Below are 17,969 nucleotides of genomic sequence, written 5' to 3'. Positions count from 1 at the left end.
ACTTCCGAAATTCTTGGCGACCCCAAAGCGGGCAGTGATGAGATTTGCATACCTTAGGATGTTTGGCGGCATATCAGGGCGATACAGCTGGCTCGCAATCCGATAGGCCCGGCCTTCTTACCCAAAAGAAGACAGCACGCCTCGAAATTATTGAGCTCAATAGAGCATGTGTGACGGCTTCCTCTCCACGGATCCGCTCGACAATCATGGACTGGATCTGCAAAATGCTTCCTTCCTTCGGTCCTCGTTCTACTTTCGTCGTCTAGTAAAAGTTCACGTCATGAGTTTTTGCTTCAACCGCCTCAGGCATGCTCCATTGCTCGCTCGCTCGCCCAAGCCAACACAAGTCATGCCCAAAATAAACCATGTGAATTGCATGCGGGCCAAGTCATGAACCGCTACCAAATGCCAGCTGCCTGCCTGAAAATCTCCTACATGCCTGTTCCTCCATGCGGTCGTGCTATCATACTGCATTGTGAGTATTTGTACAGTCGTAATGCCAAGGTCAAATGCGTTGGCATCTGCCACACACGCATTGCTTATCGGATGTTCAAGCTCTGATACTTGATCCAGTCATTTCGCGCCTTGTTAGGGTGTTCTAGTCCCAGATGGTCGTCAGGCCCAAGTTTGTCGGACAAAATATCGTCTGCACATGTGTTAGTTGCGGTAACTTTAACGTTCGTTGCTGGGATGCTTTTACCATCTTCAACCCACACAGGCTTGCTGTAGTTCTGACCGTTCTTGATCACAGCAAACCTGATCTTTTCGAAGCTCTTGCCCTTGATCCCAGTTCGCTTCGAAAGCCGCTCCTTTGTATCCTTGAAGATCTCACCAGCCTTCAACAAGAAGATGAATGGCGTAGCGTGTGGCTTTGACGGCTCTTTCTCAAAGTGGAAGCAATACAGCAGCCGATCTCCGTTCTCCTTGTTGATTGYGAGCTCCTCTTCGGGTGTTCGTTCCGCGTATACAGCCATGAACTCGTTGAGTGCATTCACGCCATGTGTCAGGGGAAGGATCTTGTACACCTTGGAGCTATGAACTTCGTAGAACCGGATTTGGTCGAGAATCTCATCGGGCAATTCGAGCTTCTTGTGTAGCGCATCAAGAACGTATGAGAATTGCGATTGCTTGGGAACCAGGACCTCCGTAGGCTCTTCCTTGGTGATGCCTTCGGTAAGCCATACAATCTTGATGCTCTTGAGTTGTTCTAGATCAGAGAGGCTGATATCCAAGACTTCATAGAAGAGGTGGTCGGTCGCATGGGCCGGCGCATAGCTATACCCGCCATAGCCGCTGGAGCCGAAAAGTATCGTGTTCACCGTTGTTCCTTGTGTCTTCTTGATGGGATTTTTCGGCTTGCCACTTTGCGCGTGGGTGGTAGAGAATCGAACGTGTGACGGATCCACAGGATTTGCGTTGAWCGATGATAGGTAGTCGGCCACTTTGTGTGCAAGTACATCATATGTGTCCTTCTTCGACAAAGCTAGGCTGAATTGCTCAACGCCTTCCTTCACGAATTGGAGATTCGGTGCCGGTATGTTCTTGGGTGTGAAGTTCACAAACAAGCGGTTCATGAGGAAGTCGTAGAACAGAGGTGTAGATTGGCAAGCCGTGGGATTCTTTTGCTTGAGTGTAGCGGCGTCCGCGTCGTCGAGGTGGCGCTGGAAAACCAGAATGTCGCCGTCTTGAATCTCGGAGTTGATCAGCGTGTTTTTTGGTTTCATGGGCTCGATGTRATTTTGCTTGATCTCCTCAAAGAGCTCAAGGTCCACACTGCCCGATTCCCATCCCATCATGTCAAGAATGCGAGGAGCAACATCGCACGCCCGGTCCAGTGGACTCATGTAGACATGGCCTATGCCTTGCAGCTGCTGTCGATCGACATCGAAGTGTTTCAAGAACAGAATGATTGGGTGGTGTGGTTGCGACGCTTGAACGCTTCCTGGGGATGCTGGTAGGTCGTCCGGAGGCCAGATCGGCTGACCCTGATCGTCGCGTGTGGTCTCTTCCATGAAAACTCGGAAAGGCGATGTCCGTGTGCTAAACTTGTCGGCAGCCTCTTGCAGCGTCATTTCCTGCCAACTCAGTGGCTGATCAGGACGAACGGTACCGTTCTGGCGGTTGACCATTATCCATGGCCGTAGCAGATCTGCTTCTTTTCCAAGATGTTGCGCAATACTATGGGTAAACTCCGCAACTGTCATGCTTCTCAACATCCTGTGGGTTGTGGGAGTGGCAGGGTCTTCTGCATCATCACTTGACCATGGAACCAGATCCACACCCTGATACGACTTGAAATTCTCTTCCGTAGCGACCAGAACGGACATGTAGAGATGAGCCTCCTCCTTCTCCTTGCGTCTGCGTTCAGCAAGTGCGCGTTCTTCCATGATCTTCGTGGGGAGATGGGCTGGCGGCTTGACATCCTCCTCCGACAGCAGGATTTCATCGAGCCGACTTTCCCGAATGTACACCAACATGTACGCATTGTTACTGCGTTTCGTCGACCACTGACGTGTGTAGGGATTGTGACCACCCTTGGCCCCAGTGGTTGCGGAGTAGTCACCTCCAAAGTTGTCATCAATCGCCTCGCGTTTGGTCGCGCGCGTAACACGATCATCGTCAAACCGGAAGAAATCACCACCCTTGTTTGGCTTCAGGAAAGCGTAGTAATGGCCGGCATTGAGATCTCCGGAGTGGACCAGCACRCCGTGCAGATGGTAAATATATGGCTCCGACTTGTCCGCGGTATCGTCCAGGTACGGAGAGGCATCCCAGATCTCGGGAAATTCGTAACGATCATTTACCTTCATCATGGCATCTCTCTGGAAGTCGTATTCGAAGCGTTTGAGCTGCAAGTGCAGCACGTTTGGAAAGCTCTCGAAGATGACGCCTTTCTTGGCATCCTGCAATCCATAACCCTCGGCAGCATACTTATTGTCCCCTTCGAGCGTCTCGACTTCGACGTAGTTCTTGAAACTCTCGTCCATGCTCCTGCAGCCAGAGACGTTCAGCTGCAGGTCCCAGAAGTCCTCGATACGACTGCTTTCATACTCCACGTTGATGCATCTGAGGTACGTCTTCATTTTGCCAACGAACATGTTGGGAAGCGCATTCTCAGCTTCGGTTCCTTTCATACGAGCCTCGAGCTTCTCCATGAGGAYTCGGGACAGCTCCTGCACGTCTTGTTGCTCGAAGATCTGGCGGCTCTCCCAWCCAAAGGACACTGTAAGCTCTTGAGTTCCCACTGCGACCTGGTCTGCCTGCAAGCGGTAGAACAGCCGTTGCAGAGCATACGCAGACGATGAAGCCTCCCTATCCTGCGGAGTCTCCGTTGGAATTTGGTAGACTGCCTTGCGGAACGCGCCAGTCAGGTACAACGATTGCAGCAGAGAGTTTAGATAGCATGTGGCGCCCTGGTTGCGTAGACCGACCATGCCGGTCTCAGTTTTGCTGTCGTAGTTGATGAAGTTGTGCCATAGCACGCCTGTGGGATCCTTGAGAACTCGTACATATGCCGTGACCCGGGCGCAGTCGTTTTCCACCAATGGCCTGTCGAAGTTGTCGAACTTTGATGCAAAAATGCGGTTCTTCTCCGCAAACCTTGTGAATCCCCAATCTCCTTCTTCAGCCGTAAACCGGTGGTTAGCCTCGTGATGGATATAGATGGACGGATCGTTTGGATTCGACAGGACCAGCATGAACTGCGCGCAGGCATACCACTTGTCCGGTGGCTTGTCGTCGCCGAAGCCCTGTTCTAGGTAGAATGACACGCTCTCTTGCGCCGCATTGYCCGCTGGGAAGAATAGCACGCGCCATGGATGACCGCCACAATGGAAAACAGGCCCATGTGATCGCTTCGGCAGGCTCCTCCAGTCTGTGATATCCCATGAATGTACCTGTTCGTCTGCCGTCTCGTAGTCCGGGACGATGGGCAGGAATCGGTCGCGCATTGCCTCCCAGTTGTCCGCGCGTGGCGGTGCCGCCTCGGATGCGGTATCTGTATCGTCCACCATGCTGTCTGCGTCGTCGGGCGAGATTATGGCAACGTTGTCATTATCATCTTCGGTGGGCGTCAAATGTTTTTCGTCGTAGTCGGAATCCAGCAGCATGTCGCTCCCGAGCTGGGTGCTGTCAGTGTCTTGTTGAAGCTTGCACAAATGTGTCTCAGACGAGACAACGGGTGTTCGAACACGAGGGTGGAAGCTTACATTGTCCATGTTTGCGGAAGTTTGTGCCTTGCTAGGCAGCGGCGGGGAGTGGTAGGTGAGAATCAGGCGGCGGGTGCGCGGTGGTGGGGGTCTGCGCGTGGAGCGAATTAAAGGTGACGCTGGTCAGCGGATCGATTCTGCGCTGGCGCGATGATGATGGCAGGTGGCAGTGGGGGGAATGGGAATGTCGTTCGCGATGAAGTTGGAGATCCTGAGACGGAGCACAAAACGTCATAAGCTGAATGCGATGAATGAATTGATGAAAGAAGAGCTCCGTCTCTTCCGCTCACACGTGAGATGCAGTTCGAGGTGGGTCTAGATTCGTGAGAGCCTAAGTTAAGGTAAAATCGACGTTGGAGGACAATCCTGCATTTGCAGTTGCAGCATCTGAGATCTTGCGTCCGCTTCGCCAGGACTGGCCTACCAATCCGTGGTGGAAACCAGGCCAGGAAATATGTCTCTGAACCTTCTTTCAGCGTGCCCCACTTAATTCTTCGTGGAAATAGTACTGGCATGCGCTTGCACGGTGAGGCGACGGGCATCTTCCAATCTCCTGCACCACCGACCTCGTCGCCACGGAGCGATGCTCCTCATAGCGCCCGCGAGGCTGAGGGCACTGCTGCGACTGCGACTCCCGTCGGAACTCCCGACTCGAGCATATGCGGTGGCCACAGCTTCCACCAAGTCGCCTTCATCTACTGTTCCCCCTCCCTGGCGCCCTTCCAACGTTCTGGATGATTGGGTCTCCCGCGAGGCGAGACCCATCAGCCTTCGCCAACTCACCTTCTTCGGACGTACGCTCACGGAAGATCGTCTGTTGAGCTCTGCCAACTATGTTCGCCTCGAGCTCCCAACGAGGATTGCACATCGACTGCGGAACATGCAAACACTCCCTTACTCGGCCGTGACAAACGAGCACATCAGCCATGTCTACGAAATGTACTACGCCGCCTTTGAGCGTCTTCGCAAAGTCACGGAAATCCGAACCTTGGAGGACAATGATCGATTCTGCAACACCATCAAGGCGACGCTCGACGAGCACCTTTCCGTCATCCCGCGCCTTGCCATGGGCATTCTTGAGATCAATGACAGCGTCAGCAGTGAGGAGTGTGATCGTTTCATTACAACGCTTTTGCGCTCTCGGATTAGTCGTAGAGTGATTGCCGAGCAGCATCTTGCACTTACTGAAACATTCCACGCGCCATGGCATTTCCCCAATGCAAAGAAGTCCGGCGCTGCTCCCGAAGACGACTTTATTGGAGAAATCTTTCTAAAGTGCAATGCAAAGGAGATTATCGAGAATTGCGCAGCAACCGCGAGACAACTTACCGCTCAGGCATATGGACCAAAGGTGGCGATTCCGGAAATCGTCCTGCAGGGCCATTTGGAAACCACATTTCCGTACATTCCATCTCATCTCGAGTACATCATCGGCGAGGCATGTTTACTGTAATCTAACAAAGCACTACACTACGCGTACTGACCTTTATAAGCTACTCAGGAACAGTATTCAAGCCATGGTCGAGCGGCGAAGACGTGACGACCCCCCACCAATCGAAGTACTGATCTGTGAAGCTGCGCAGCATGTCATCATTCGCGTATCAGATCAAGGAGGTGGTGTTGATCGAGAGATCTTGCCATATCTGTGGTCCTTTGCCAAAGGACCGCGACGAACGAACAGGCTGGAGAATCTAGGTCAAGTGCCGAGACTTGCAGCTACTATKCAGGAGCTGCAGCCCTCGACTCTGGACAAAAACATTGGCAACACCGGCGAGAAATTCGGCAGTTCCTTGTCCTCATTGTCAGTGCGACCTCCGGATCTCAAGCTTGGAATGGGGCTACCGATGAGCAAGATCTATGCCGAATATTGGGCTGGAAGTCTTGAAGTCCACAGCTTAGAAGGTTATGGATGTGATGCGTTTTTGCAGATCAGCAGGCTGGGAAACAAGAACGAGGTGCTCAGCACTCGAGCAACGATGGACCGGCTGTGAGGGAACCACTACACGGTAGACCCTACCTATGTAATCTGGTAGACCCATAGATCCCGTTTGGCAACGGGATGGTTGCTGGTAAGTTCGCCAATCTTTCAGGTGTGTGCTCGTGACTACGAAAAGCTGATGTTAGGGCAAAGCACCTACCACCTTCCAGTATGTTTTGGAGTCCGCGGTTTCATTTCTACTTCCAATGGGCCCATACTACCAAATGTTCGTCGCAACCATCAAAATAACCGTCGAAGAAGCCGCGAGCATGTGCTCCTTATATGCGTCTTGCGTAAATGGGATCGGCATTGCTGTCGCTTTACTGTTCGCTGCCGATCACGCCGATTGCTGTTGGCTTTGCTTTTCCGCCCGGATGTTCCATCAGATTTGGCGATTGGGGCAGGATAACATGCGATCTTGACGAGAGTAGTATGCGCACCAGATTCAGGAACTGAGCAGTAGAATTCGGCAAACCATACCTAACGAAATTTTGTTGAAACAGCAGCAGATCAGGCACGACGAAGTGAAGCATTTCAGTCGGCAGACCACAGACKAAGTAATGGTCCATTCATAGCTCGGGCTGAAGAAAACTCGAAACTTCCACGATCCTTATAACGTGAAGTGTACCTGCCGGCCTCTATATCAAGGAGAGCTCTTTCTCGGGCGATCTGGGTCTACTTGCTTCCTCATCTTTACTCCAACTCACAGAAAAGACATCAACACGGGAATATTCATCCGATGCAAAACATGGCGTCACAGGCAGAGGACTTTAATGTCCTGTCCGACTACATCCTTTCCAAGATCGATATCCACGTATCCGGAGCCTGTGGTCCTGGCCGCACGCAGCCGATCGAGTGCTACTATCCGGTCCATCGAGCATACAGTGAGAACATCTCCAAAAAGCATGCGTCCATCGATGATCGTTTGAAGGACTTCATACCAGGGGGTGTGCCACGCCCGGTGGAGAGCTTGGCTGCTCGAGAAGGTTATGGTCTAGTGTACGACCGCGATATCGTCACAACTTGGCGCCTGCCAGCCATATTGTCTGCGTATGAGATCTTCTTCTGGGAGAAAGAGTTTGAAAGAGCGCTTGGCCGCAACACCATGCTCGTCGTTTTGGAAGCGTTCTACGAGGCCAACCCGGCACTCAGTAAGCCAAAAAGTCTTCTGTATCGGAATTCAGCTGACGTGTCCCTGCAGCGGGTAACTGTAACGCCTTTGAACTTATGCAAAGATTCCGGGGCTTTGTGGAGGGGCTTGGTACGCGCATGCTATCCGTAACCGTCTCAAGCATTGTCATCGATATGATTGCGAGCTTCCAGCGCATGAAGGATGGACTCGACACTGAACCATTTGCTTGGGAAAAGCGGAACATTGTTCGCACCCTCCACGAGTTTGTTCTCACACGTGAGTGCTGGCAGTATGCGCGAAATCAAGAGCCGGCCCTGGAGGTTACTTTTGGAGTGACTGGTGGACGTCGTAAAAGCAACCGCCGCCAAGTATCTGAGGAGATCATACTGCAGTTCGACTACAGCTGGAATCCTCCAACGATTGGATTTGAAAACCTCCAGAACGTCGTCTACGAAAGTACATACTTCGTACTCAAGCCGTCAATAAGCATGTCACGTCCATTCTCGGAGCTGCAGCACCTCACAATCGAGCACTACATCGGGCCTACAAGAAGTTGGCTGCAATAGGACGGCGCCAACGCTTCCTTCCAAGGACTGATACCCTGCTCAGTCGCACCAGTGTTGGGCGTCCAGCGTCTGGATACTTACACGTTGTTACTGGAGTTGACAACGAAGGTCACCAAGCACTTTCCAGGCGGCATCAAACACGAGACCATCATCAGATGCGCCTTGCCTCTTACTGTCAAGCGCCACCCAGACACTTGTGAGAACCGTTCCACCGCCATGAGTCCGCTGCCTTCGCCGTTGAAGTCTATGCTTCCACCTGCCCCACGGCCCGACGCGTGCAATGTCGAGGTCCGCATGGTACGAGACATCACGCTGCATTCCGATCTTGAAGAGGTCTCCTCCACATCCGAACGCAGAGATTCGGGACTTGCTTCCCCGCCGGAGTGTCCTCAGACGCCGTGTCGTCGTCGGGACTTGGGAGCCACGAAGGTCAACCGCCGTGGGAATCTGGATTCAGACAGTGACGCCAGCTCACCCGATCCAACGCCGCGGGCTGTAAGCGTGATACTGTCCCCAGAGAAGCGCCTTCTTGCGCCAAGTCCCACGAAACGACCCGCTGCCCTGAGAGATGTGGAGTCTTCTTGCAACCGAACACGAACCGCCGCACGTCCAGTTCGCGCTCCGCAAAGTCCGTCAGTTCAGCGAGAATACAAAAGCCCTAAAGTGCAAGTGTCGCCGTACATCTGGACAATGACTGAAGCATCCTCCTCTAGCGGTGCGCCCGTTTCCCAGGGGACCAGTCAAATCCGAGAGCCTTTGGGCGAACTACCCGTCTCCTTTGATGAAATTGACAGGCGTGGGCGCGAGAGTGCCATCGCGGAGACTCGACAAAATTTCCGCAACCCCACAATTGACTCGCGTGACGCAAGTCCCTCAATGTACACGCCCACGAGCACTGCCAGAGTCGTACCGCCGCACGTGTGCTCACAACCTGCAGAACTGTCCGAAGAAGACGTGAAAGCTTGGCAGAGGGGGATTCAACGAAATTACCAACAGTCGCTGGAGGACAAAGAAAATAACGTCGTGTTGCAGGCGGAAACTTGGAGTGATGATGATGAAGAATGAGTGCAGGTGATTTTCGAGTGGTTTGACGTACTTGTCGTTACAGGGTTGGAAATCGGGGTAGACGCGGGAGAGAATGTGATGCCACACGAGTGTGCTGGTCTTTGGCGTGAGAAGGTGTTGTGCTTTCCATCGCTACGGCGAGAGTGAGGCAACTTCATCTCTGGCACGTGCTTTTCAGAGCAATATKAGTCTGTCACGCGATGTAGGTTTCAATCAGTCTCCTTCTTATTTGGCTGCGCGGCTTCACCTTTACGTTGCTTTCACCATCCCCACCACATTTACAATTCTTGACAACACAAACATCATCACTGATTCACAAGGTGACATTCCAATTACCCAATCTGGTTCTGTGGCCGAGACGACTCAAACCGGGACAGCAGCACCCTGCCTAATCCGCCTGCAAGCTGCCCGGACACAATGAGCTCTGCTACCATCATACAAATCATCTTGGCAATCTTATGTGGGTAGAACTTAGCCATTGTTCCTGTACACCTACTGACGCTTCGAAGTGCCCCCCGTGGCCGTGTTCACCACCGACGGCTGTGGAGCCCAGCTCATCATCAACGTGGTACTCTTCGCCTGTTTCATCTTCCCGGCTGTGATCCATGCACTCTATCTGGTCTGGGTCGACAAAAAGCACAAAGAGCGAGTGTACGTGGTAGAGTACGATGTGAGGTCGGACGGAAGTGGGGATCGTCGGGGTAGTCAGGACAGTCGGTTCAGTCGAGGCAGTCGTGGAAGTCGGCGTGGTCGTGATAGAAGGGAGGTTCATTTTGAATGARTGAGGTCCGACTGAGCGAGTTGCTCTATGACGGGGTTGGGTCTTATCGGACGGGTGAGAGCTGGCTTTTGACTGTCATGGGGTTTTGTGACTTGCCTTGCATCGGCGGAGAGTACCTTGGGGAGGTGAATGATTGTTACGAGTTGGAAGTTCTTTTGCTTCGAGCTGATAACGATTTATGACGACGAAGGAATGCATTACAGGGAGTTCGGTGAGCATCTCTCAATATCTCTTTTGTTACACTCCCTGTCATCTAGGCGTGCTAGAGTTCTATGCTGGGTGTTCAAGTCTGTACTGCCGTCGAGCTTCCCTGATTCGGAAACGGACTTTACCAACGAAGAAGGCTCCAGCGTGCCTCCCCCGGGACCACATTCCCAAGAACAAACTTCAATCTTCCATCCCTGCTGAAAGTTCTGCATCGGAGCAAACGCATCGATTGCCCGGTCGTAGTTTGGAGTGAGGCGTCTTCTGCTAGCAGAAAATAGACTTCAGAGGCTTTGTTCTTGCCCTCCATTCTACAAACAACACCTTACTTCGATGGTGCTTCAAAGCGGACGGTTTGCTGAGGCAGGTATATTTCCGACTCTGACTCATCAACCTTCCTATTTCGTCGTTCCTCACTTACCAACGAATCTGTGCAGTCAACCTCGTTTCAACCCCGAACTTCCCGGAACCTCATTCGAAGAATTCAGTCCGACGTCGAAAATTTCCAACGAAACCACAAAGAAAAATGCCTGCCCGCTCTTCGGATCGTTATGGTCTGGGAGAGCCTGCCATGCTAGAGAAGATTGACAAGCTTTTCGCGTGCAATGTTGGAGAGCTCGTTAATCTGCCGCAGATAGTCGTCGTTGGTGACCAATCCTCTGGAAAAAGCAGCGTTCTAGAAGGCCTCATCAAGAAGCCTCTTCCTCGAGACAGTGGCCTCTGTACCCGCTTCGCGACTCAATTTGTCTTCAGAAGAGAGCTGAAGGTCAGCATCTCCGTTTCCATCATTCCCGATGCGGATGCTACCGAAGACCACAGGGCCAAAGCGAAGGCCTGGGAGAAAATTCACCTGCAGTCTCTGGACTCCGATGAGTTCGTCAAAATTATGCAAGAAGTAAGTATGGTTTGCGGTGCAGCCGTCTTTTGGACGAGACTAATAATCGAGAAGGTACACGAAGTCATGGGCTTATCGCGAGAAGGAGACTCAGGCGCGAAAAAGCCAACATTTTCCAATGATGTCCTTCGTCTCGAGATCGCAGGTCCTGACCGGGAACATCTCAGCGTTGTAGATGTTCCTGGTATCTTCAAGAGCACGACCGACGGCGTGACAACGAAGAAAGACATTGAGCTCGTCAGACAAATGGTCCTGGGATACATGAAGAACGATCGCTCTATCATGCTTGCAGTTATTCCCGCGAATGTTGATGTTGCTACTCAGGAGATTCTGGAAATGGCCAAGGAGGTAGATCCTGAGGGTGACAGGACTCTCGGAGTACTAACCAAGCCTGATCTTGTGGACAGAGGTGCAGAGCCACGGGTGGGGGGCCTGGTGAATGGTAGCTCGTACAAGTTGAAGCTTGGTAAGTGACGATCAGGATCTATCAAATGCATATGCTGACTTGCATCAAGGATGGCATCTTGTTCGTAACCCTGGCCAGCAGGATCTATCCGACCCATTGTTGGACCGTGCAAGCTTGGAGATGGACTTCTTCCGCTCCACTTCACCATGGAACAAGATTTCGAAGGACAGGGTCGGCGTCGAGTCACTGCGAAGCAAGCTAAAGGAGATTCTCGCCGGCCTGATCAAGACGGAGTTCCCAAAAGTGAGTATCTTCGTCAAAATATTATACGCCCACTGACAGTCAATAGGTGCAGCAGGAGATCCGCAAGAGGCTCGCAGCCAGTGAAAAGTTGAAGAGTGCTCTCGGTCCGGAGCGTGAGAGCTCTGCTGCGCAGATGGCTTCCCTCACTGAGATTGCCACAAAGTTCCAGCGCCTGGTTTCCTTGGCTCTCGCTGCGAACTATGGCGCAGACAGTGTCTTTGATACAAATTCCTCGCTTCGAATTGCTCCATCGGCTACAGCGCRGATGACTGCGTTTTCAGACGACATGGCACGCTACGGTCAGGAATATGCATTTCTATCGTCAGACCATGTTCCTGGTAGCAGTATCGCCGAAGCTGTAGATCTTCCTGCTCCGGAAGGCCGCAAGATCTTCCTCACCAGAAAGCAGGATGATATCGACGAGCTTGTCGATATTCTGCATCCTCAGCAGGATKTTCCTCACTCCCTCGAAGGCTCCATCTTGCCATGGCTCTTGAAGGTGTACAGAGGCAACCGTGGCTTTGAGCTGGGTACGTTCAACACAACAATTTTGGCCACGGCCATGAAGAAGCAGTCGTCGAAGTGGTCCGATATTAGCTTGGCCTATGTTAGCGACATGATCGTCATGGTTCATAGGTTCATTAAGACCGCTTTGCGGTCTGTGTGCCCAGACGTTGATATCCGACGCGCTCTGTCCAGCATCATGAGCGACACTCTCATCGGACGCTACCAGAAAGCCATCGTTCACGCAGAATTCCTGCTTCAGATTGAAGGCGGCGGAACGCCGATGACTCTGAACCACTACTTCAATGAGAATCTGCAGAAAAGGTAAGACAGTCTGCTCGCAGCTTGGTAAGTATGAGGATGTCCCTACAGGTTCACTCCGCTCAACAGATCCTTCGTCACTCTGAACGGAAGGATTTGTTGATGAGGAGGTTCCTAGTGGCTCTCAAGATGCCAACAGCGTTGAGAGAACATTCTCGGGAATATGCCGAAAGTTGTTCGAGACTTCCGCTTCTTGAACAATGCTCATGGCGATGGCTCAGTCTGCGAACATATTTGCTGAACAATCCGCTAACGTTTCTCCAGTCGCCAAGGAAAAGTCAAAGCTGCAATGCAGAGCAAGGCCATGAACCTCACCCAGCAGGGGTATGGTGAAGTCGTTCGTCTCGACGACGCCATGAAGGGCCAGTCCATGAGTAACGAGCAGCACATCATCCACGACATCCACGACATCCTCCAGTCGTACTACTAGGTAACGCGCAAAACGTTTGTGGACAACGTTTGCAAGCAGGCTACAGACCATTTCCTCCTGGCGGGTCCGGAAAGCCCACTTTATCTGTTCTCTCCGATGTTCGTCAGCCACCTTTCGGCCGAGGAACTTGAGAGCATCGCAGGGGAATCGTCCGGGATGAAGCGGGAGCGGACACAGCTTCGCAAGGAAATTGAGAGCTTGACTGAGGCGAAGAAGATTCTTGCGAGAGCTTGATTATGTCGCCTATCATTGGGTTTCTGCATCATCGCATGAGCGACACGGCCGGTTGAAGGCGCTCTGGCGGCTCTAGATCATGACAGGTTCGGTGAGGCGACTTTGAGATTGTAGAAGGTTTCTGGGAGTTCTTTGCGGCGAGCGGTGGTCTGAGCGCGTGATTGGTGCGAGTCTCAGCATGTGAGACATTCAGATTCTTCTGCGACGAATTCCCGTGAATAGTAGCAGCCTCAGCTTCGAGCCTTGGGTCGAGAGTTTGAAGGACTTTACGTACGGCCCAATGAGTCTTGAAGCACGTACGATCTGCTGCGTCCCGCCAGTGAGTTTGGTAAGCCTTGTCCAATGTTTTCATTTTCATTCCCATTGCCGTTTTTGATTGGAATCACCAGACATGTTCTAGACATCGTCACGGCACCAGATGATTGTGAAGGCCCTCTCCAACTGTGCAAGCGACTTTGGAGAGCCCATCGATTCCTCTCAGATCGTAGGCATCAGTGACCAGGTTCAGGAGAAGCAATGTGCTGGAAGAGAGGGGTCAGTTCTATTACATCGACCATGAACGAGCGTCGTACCGCATCCCCCGCGCTCCTTCATTTTCGAATGAAGTTACAGCGCAAGCATTGAGACATCCCTTCAAAAGCTTCAAGGCGGCCATGAAGGCAGTGACATGAAGTTCGGGAGGATCGAAGACAAGACCGCGGATCTCGGAGTGCGAATTGCTGCATGGATAGAAGTGTAGAAGCGTTTCAGATTTGGCATTATCTCATCATACACACCTGGCATGTGTTTTACATAGAAATGCACATCCGCAACGCTCATGCTATGCTGCTGAGGTAAAATTGTCGCTGTGGGCTGTGCTGTATATCTCGGTCGCCGCCGGTAACGCTATTTCCGCCTCTTTGCAACATCCACCGACGGGCGGATGGCTGGAATGGGTCGTCAATGATGTTTGAAAGTCGACTCGTCGTCAAAAATAATAATGCAGTCGTAAAGCGTGGAGTCAGTTCATGATTCACCGACGTAGACCCACTTCTTGTCGGCCTTGGTCAGGCCTGTCTGGGCGAATTGCGTGCCCAAGGTCTCTTTGATGGCGTCGTGTGTGAGCTTCGGAAATCTGCATCTACGATTAGCTTGGAGTTCGGTCAGGCGGCTGACACGACGTACCTGGCCTTCAGTCCTTTCTGGAGCTCCAGTTTGCCAAGAGGACTGTCAATAACAGCCTCCTTGAACTCCGCAAGATCCTCCTTGCTCAACGTCCGCGGTGCAGGCTTAGGTCCGCGCTTAGCGCCCTGATTCTGAGACGCCGCGACGGTGGTGATGGGTCCGCGATGACCCTCAGTCGCTCCGACGAGACCGGTCTCTGGAACATTCAAGCGCGGCTGGAGTGGTGCTCTAGGGGGTGGCATTGATCCTCCCGGGGGTTGCATAGCAGTGCTTTGCCAGTACGCGTCTGAAAAGGGGTCGATGGTCATCTCGGTGAGACCTGGAAGCATCATACCAATCCGCATCCCATGCATTACGGGTGGCTGTTTGTTGGTTTCGATACTCTCCACGACATAGAGATGGTGTGCTTCATTTTCCCAGCACAAGCCGGTGGTCTCGGGGACGAGTTCTCCAGTGGCAACTCTACGCTTGCTCTTTGCGTTGTCTTCCTCGTCGTCAAGGAAGTCGTCAATCTCGTTGGCATCGCCTTGACTGTCTGCCTCGTCTTCGGCCTCTGACATGATTTCTTCGTCGCCCTCCTCTGGCTCCTCCCACTCTGCCTCCGAATCGTTGTCATAGTCTGTATCGGGTCGTGCACGTATAAACGGATTTCGCCGGACCCGGTGGAGTTTGCGCGGCGAGCTGATCTTGGTATATGTGCCAAAGTATGCGGGTCGCACGTCCTGTTGAAATTCGATGTGCCGTATTGATGCTTTGCGTAGATGGTCCAGCGCATTGTCTCCGGCGTGCATTCCCGTCAAGTCAATGGGCTGCTTCACAGTTCCATCGATTAGTCCCACTATCTCCTTGATACTACGGACAGGTTCGCCACGTGTTGTGCCGGGCTCGACGGCAAAGTAATGAGCAAGTTCCGCGTAGGAGTCCGCAATCCCCAGATCAAACTTCTCTCGYAGAGATGGATCGTCCAGCTCGTGGTCGAAAAGGTCCGATGTAGCGCTCGACTGTTGGGGGAGTGGTGCAAGAGTGCTATTTGTGGGAAGCATGAAAGGGAGAAAGGTGCGTTGATAGTCGGAAAGTCCAGCCCGTTTGCTCACAACAGGCTTCTTTTCGGGCGGTGGGGTGCCTCGTGCTGGAGATGCTGAGATTTTGATCCTCTCCGCTACCGCGTCGTACGGCTCGAGAGACAAAGACTTGCGCCTAGCAGTGCCTATTGTGGTGAAAGTGTTAGCGGGATGTCGCGAGCGCAAGAAACATGACACTACAGCCGTACCTGGTTGGCTCTCATTGCCATCGCCGTCTTGTCTCGCTGGAGTGGCGGGBGTTTGGAAGAAATTGCCGAGTCTCATCTGCTTTCGCTCCTTTTCAAGTTTCTCATGAGCCTCGCGCTGTTTCGCGAGTTCCTTCTCCCGTTTCTTGGCTTCCTGAACAAAACACACGTTAGCCCATAGTCGAAATCAGAGTATCCATGCGAGCATTTCGCCCCTGATAGCAAAGCTACGAGCATTCAAGTGTTGAATCGACGTACCGCTTCCTCGGCCTTCTGCCGCTTCTTTTCATCGTTCAAGCGTTTATTCTCGTCCCTGATGATCTGCTGTTTGGCCTTCTCTTCCTCTTTGCGTGCTTTTTCTGCCTCCTTAAGCGCCTTCTTCTCGGCCGTCTCGCGTGCTTTGGTGTCCTTGAGCCGCGCTGCTTCCACTTTCTCCGATGGTGTCAATTTTCGTCGCTTTGTAGGAGGTGGTCCAGATGTAGATTGGGGAGCCGCTGTGTTCGCAGGTCCGGCCATTGGGTTGGAATCAGCGCCATTGTTGCTGATTGTGACTTCCGCAGCACTGCTGAGAATGCTACTGGAAGCTGGCGACGCGGCACGTCCCATGTCGTCGTTGTTGTTACTGGCGTCCGGACTTGCATTACTAGACTCCTCAGTGTCGGGTGGTGTGGGCATGATGAACTGGTTTCCTTTCAGATTGAGTGGCTTATCACCGTCTTGATGCTCCTCCTCAGGTGCACAACGTTTCCGAATGTTGGTCTCGGGCGGAGAGGAGACGATGTCGTCCATTGAAGGGGAAGCGTTGTTATAGTGTACCCGAATGTTCCGTCTGGTTCTTGAAGTGTTGTAATCGTGGGGATGGTGTCTGCCTCGACGCGTAGGTACGCGACTTTGGCTTTGGCTTGGCAAAGGGTCGAAGTTAAAGCAGTTGGGATCCACTTCTACCTCACGTCCTTCTTGCATCTCTTTCGTCTCGTTCAACATGCTCCTTCTGCCATTGCCAACACAATGGACGACGACTTCGAAGAGCTCCTCTGCGAGAACGAGCTACTTCACGGCTCATCCCAAGGGTCGCTGACCGATGCAGCTGCTAATCTGTCGTGTGTCGAGAATGGGGGAGAAGACGTGATTTACACATCCCAGAACGTGTATGATTCCGCCCATGATCAGAACATGGTACCGCGAGCACTTTCAAGCGAGCTGACTGCTGCCGCCGTGTCCGATCTTGCTGTTTGCGACCCCATTCAAAGGACTCACCCCAAGTACACCCCATGGCGTAGCTGAGACCTGCTCAGCGACTGACATGTACAGTGCGGACGTGATTGACCGGATCGAAAATGTGTTTGAGCAGATTGCCGATGCGATGCTGAACGAGAGGAAGCAAATCAGCATCACCTTGAAGACAAGATTGCGAGCATCAACTGACATCCGGCCTGACGAGGATCGCATGAAGCGGCTCTCCTTTCCCGGCAAGAGCGCCGATGAAGCATGGAGATTCGGTGAATACCTGCTTATTCGTGGACGATCGCTGGGCATACTGACGTTCAAGTAGCGGTCGTGATACGCATTCTTGAGCTCATGCACGAAGCGCTTCGAAATGATGTTGTCATGTCCAAAAGGTCGATTCACTCCTCTAAGGCTTCCATGGCATGCTCACTCTCACAGGGACATTTACTACAGAGATCCCGCTCTTTTCGGCAGTCAAACTCACGTTGATCGCTACGTCGACGACATTGCCTTCACATTCGGTGTCACCAGAACCGCACTCAATGTTACAGCCGTTGCCAAAGGCTTGGTTGCTGGTGCCGTCACTTTCTGCCGTAGAGACGGCTCAACTTTCACCGCAGCTGGTGATCAAGACGGTGTTCTCGTACCTGCTCTCAAAGACATACTCTCCGTTGATATGTCTACTGTCCGCTGGGTATTGGTCATTGAGAAAGAAGCCACATTCCGTTCCATCGCTGCCTCCAGCTTCTGGGAGCATATCGCAACCGAAGGCGTCATTATCACCGGGAAAGGCTACCCAGATCTTGCAAGTCGTGCTTTATTGCAATTCCTCGGCACAGCATCTCCGCGAAATGGCTTTGCATCTCCGCCGGTGTACGGACTGGCAGACTTCGATCCGGATGGTGTGGCGATCATGTCAACCTACAAGCATGGATCAAAAGCTTTGGCGCATGAGAATAAGAGTCACAGTGTGCCGCAGTTGCAGTGGCTGGGCCTACGCAGCAAGTCTCTGCTGCTTGATGCAAATGACTCGCATGTTACGCAAGAAATTATGATGCTTACAGCCCGGGACAGGAGGAAAGCACTTCAGACGATTCAGTACGGAGGCATTGCGGGCAATCGCGTTGACGGCGAATTGGTGGCGGAATTAAAAAGAATGCTCATGCTGAATATGAAGGCCGAACTGCAGCTGCTCGATGCTGTGCCTGGAGCAATGATGAGGTTGCTTCACACATTGTGCAACACCGCAAATGTTTAAAGCGCCACACTGGAGGGAAGTGAGTA

The 17,969-nt window shown here is 52.5% G+C and overlaps 8 protein-coding genes; 6 read left to right on the top strand and 2 right to left on the bottom strand.

Moving 5' to 3' along the window:
- Nucleotides 1-539: 539 nt before the first annotated feature.
- On the bottom strand, nucleotides 540-4,217 carry RCC_07446 (related to ubiquitin C-terminal hydrolase (HAUSP); the record flags this gene model as incomplete). XM_023772703.1 has 3 exons in its annotated part: nucleotides 540-646; nucleotides 701-4,121; nucleotides 4,209-4,217. 3 exons carry the CDS (start codon nucleotides 4,215-4,217, stop codon nucleotides 540-542), a joined length of 3,537 nt encoding a protein of 1,178 aa, XP_023628471.1.
- A 574-nt stretch (nucleotides 4,218-4,791) lies between these two features.
- On the top strand, nucleotides 4,792-6,199 carry RCC_07445 (probable pyruvate dehydrogenase kinase; the record flags this gene model as incomplete). XM_023772702.1 has 2 exons in its annotated part: nucleotides 4,792-5,646; nucleotides 5,702-6,199. The coding sequence occupies 2 exons, from the start codon at nucleotides 4,792-4,794 to the stop codon at nucleotides 6,197-6,199; spliced, it is 1,353 nt and encodes a 450-aa protein (XP_023628470.1).
- A 735-nt stretch (nucleotides 6,200-6,934) lies between these two features.
- RCC_07444 (uncharacterized protein) lies at nucleotides 6,935-7,884 on the top strand (the record flags this gene model as incomplete). XM_023772701.1 has 2 exons in its annotated part: nucleotides 6,935-7,337; nucleotides 7,388-7,884. The coding sequence occupies 2 exons, from the start codon at nucleotides 6,935-6,937 to the stop codon at nucleotides 7,882-7,884; spliced, it is 900 nt and encodes a 299-aa protein (XP_023628469.1).
- Nucleotides 7,885-8,100: 216 nt separating this feature from the next.
- On the top strand, nucleotides 8,101-8,949 carry RCC_07443 (uncharacterized protein; the record flags this gene model as incomplete). Its single annotated transcript, XM_023772700.1, has 1 exon — nucleotides 8,101-8,949. The coding sequence occupies one exon, from the start codon at nucleotides 8,101-8,103 to the stop codon at nucleotides 8,947-8,949; it is 849 nt and encodes a 282-aa protein (XP_023628468.1).
- A 417-nt stretch (nucleotides 8,950-9,366) lies between these two features.
- On the top strand, nucleotides 9,367-9,730 carry RCC_07442 (uncharacterized protein; the record flags this gene model as incomplete). XM_023772699.1 has 2 exons in its annotated part: nucleotides 9,367-9,409; nucleotides 9,459-9,730. 2 exons carry the CDS (start codon nucleotides 9,367-9,369, stop codon nucleotides 9,728-9,730), a joined length of 315 nt encoding a protein of 104 aa, XP_023628467.1.
- Nucleotides 9,731-10,460: 730 nt separating this feature from the next.
- Nucleotides 10,461-12,793, top strand: RCC_07441 (related to vacuolar sorting protein VPS1, dynamin, and related proteins; the record flags this gene model as incomplete). XM_023772698.1 has 5 exons in its annotated part: nucleotides 10,461-10,829; nucleotides 10,884-11,295; nucleotides 11,345-11,538; nucleotides 11,585-12,366; nucleotides 12,628-12,793. 5 exons carry the CDS (start codon nucleotides 10,461-10,463, stop codon nucleotides 12,791-12,793), a joined length of 1,923 nt encoding a protein of 640 aa, XP_023628466.1.
- Nucleotides 12,794-14,032: 1,239 nt separating this feature from the next.
- On the bottom strand, nucleotides 14,033-16,247 carry RCC_07440 (uncharacterized protein; the record flags this gene model as incomplete). XM_023772697.1 has 4 exons in its annotated part: nucleotides 14,033-14,141; nucleotides 14,192-15,398; nucleotides 15,462-15,612; nucleotides 15,717-16,247. 4 exons carry the CDS (start codon nucleotides 16,245-16,247, stop codon nucleotides 14,033-14,035), a joined length of 1,998 nt encoding a protein of 665 aa, XP_023628465.1.
- A 219-nt stretch (nucleotides 16,248-16,466) lies between these two features.
- Nucleotides 16,467-17,943, top strand: RCC_07439 (uncharacterized protein; the record flags this gene model as incomplete). XM_023772696.1 has 4 exons in its annotated part: nucleotides 16,467-16,720; nucleotides 16,770-16,957; nucleotides 17,011-17,077; nucleotides 17,139-17,943. The coding sequence occupies 4 exons, from the start codon at nucleotides 16,467-16,469 to the stop codon at nucleotides 17,941-17,943; spliced, it is 1,314 nt and encodes a 437-aa protein (XP_023628464.1).
- Nucleotides 17,944-17,969: the final 26 nt, after the last annotated feature.

The sequence above is a fragment of the Ramularia collo-cygni genome, assembly GCF_900074925.1.
Source record: "Ramularia collo-cygni strain URUG2 genome assembly, contig: RCC_scaffold11, whole genome shotgun sequence".
Taxonomy (NCBI): domain Eukaryota; kingdom Fungi; phylum Ascomycota; class Dothideomycetes; order Mycosphaerellales; family Mycosphaerellaceae; genus Ramularia; species Ramularia collo-cygni.
Note: the sequence above shows the minus strand (reverse complement) of the source record. Positions and strands in the feature narration are given on the sequence as shown.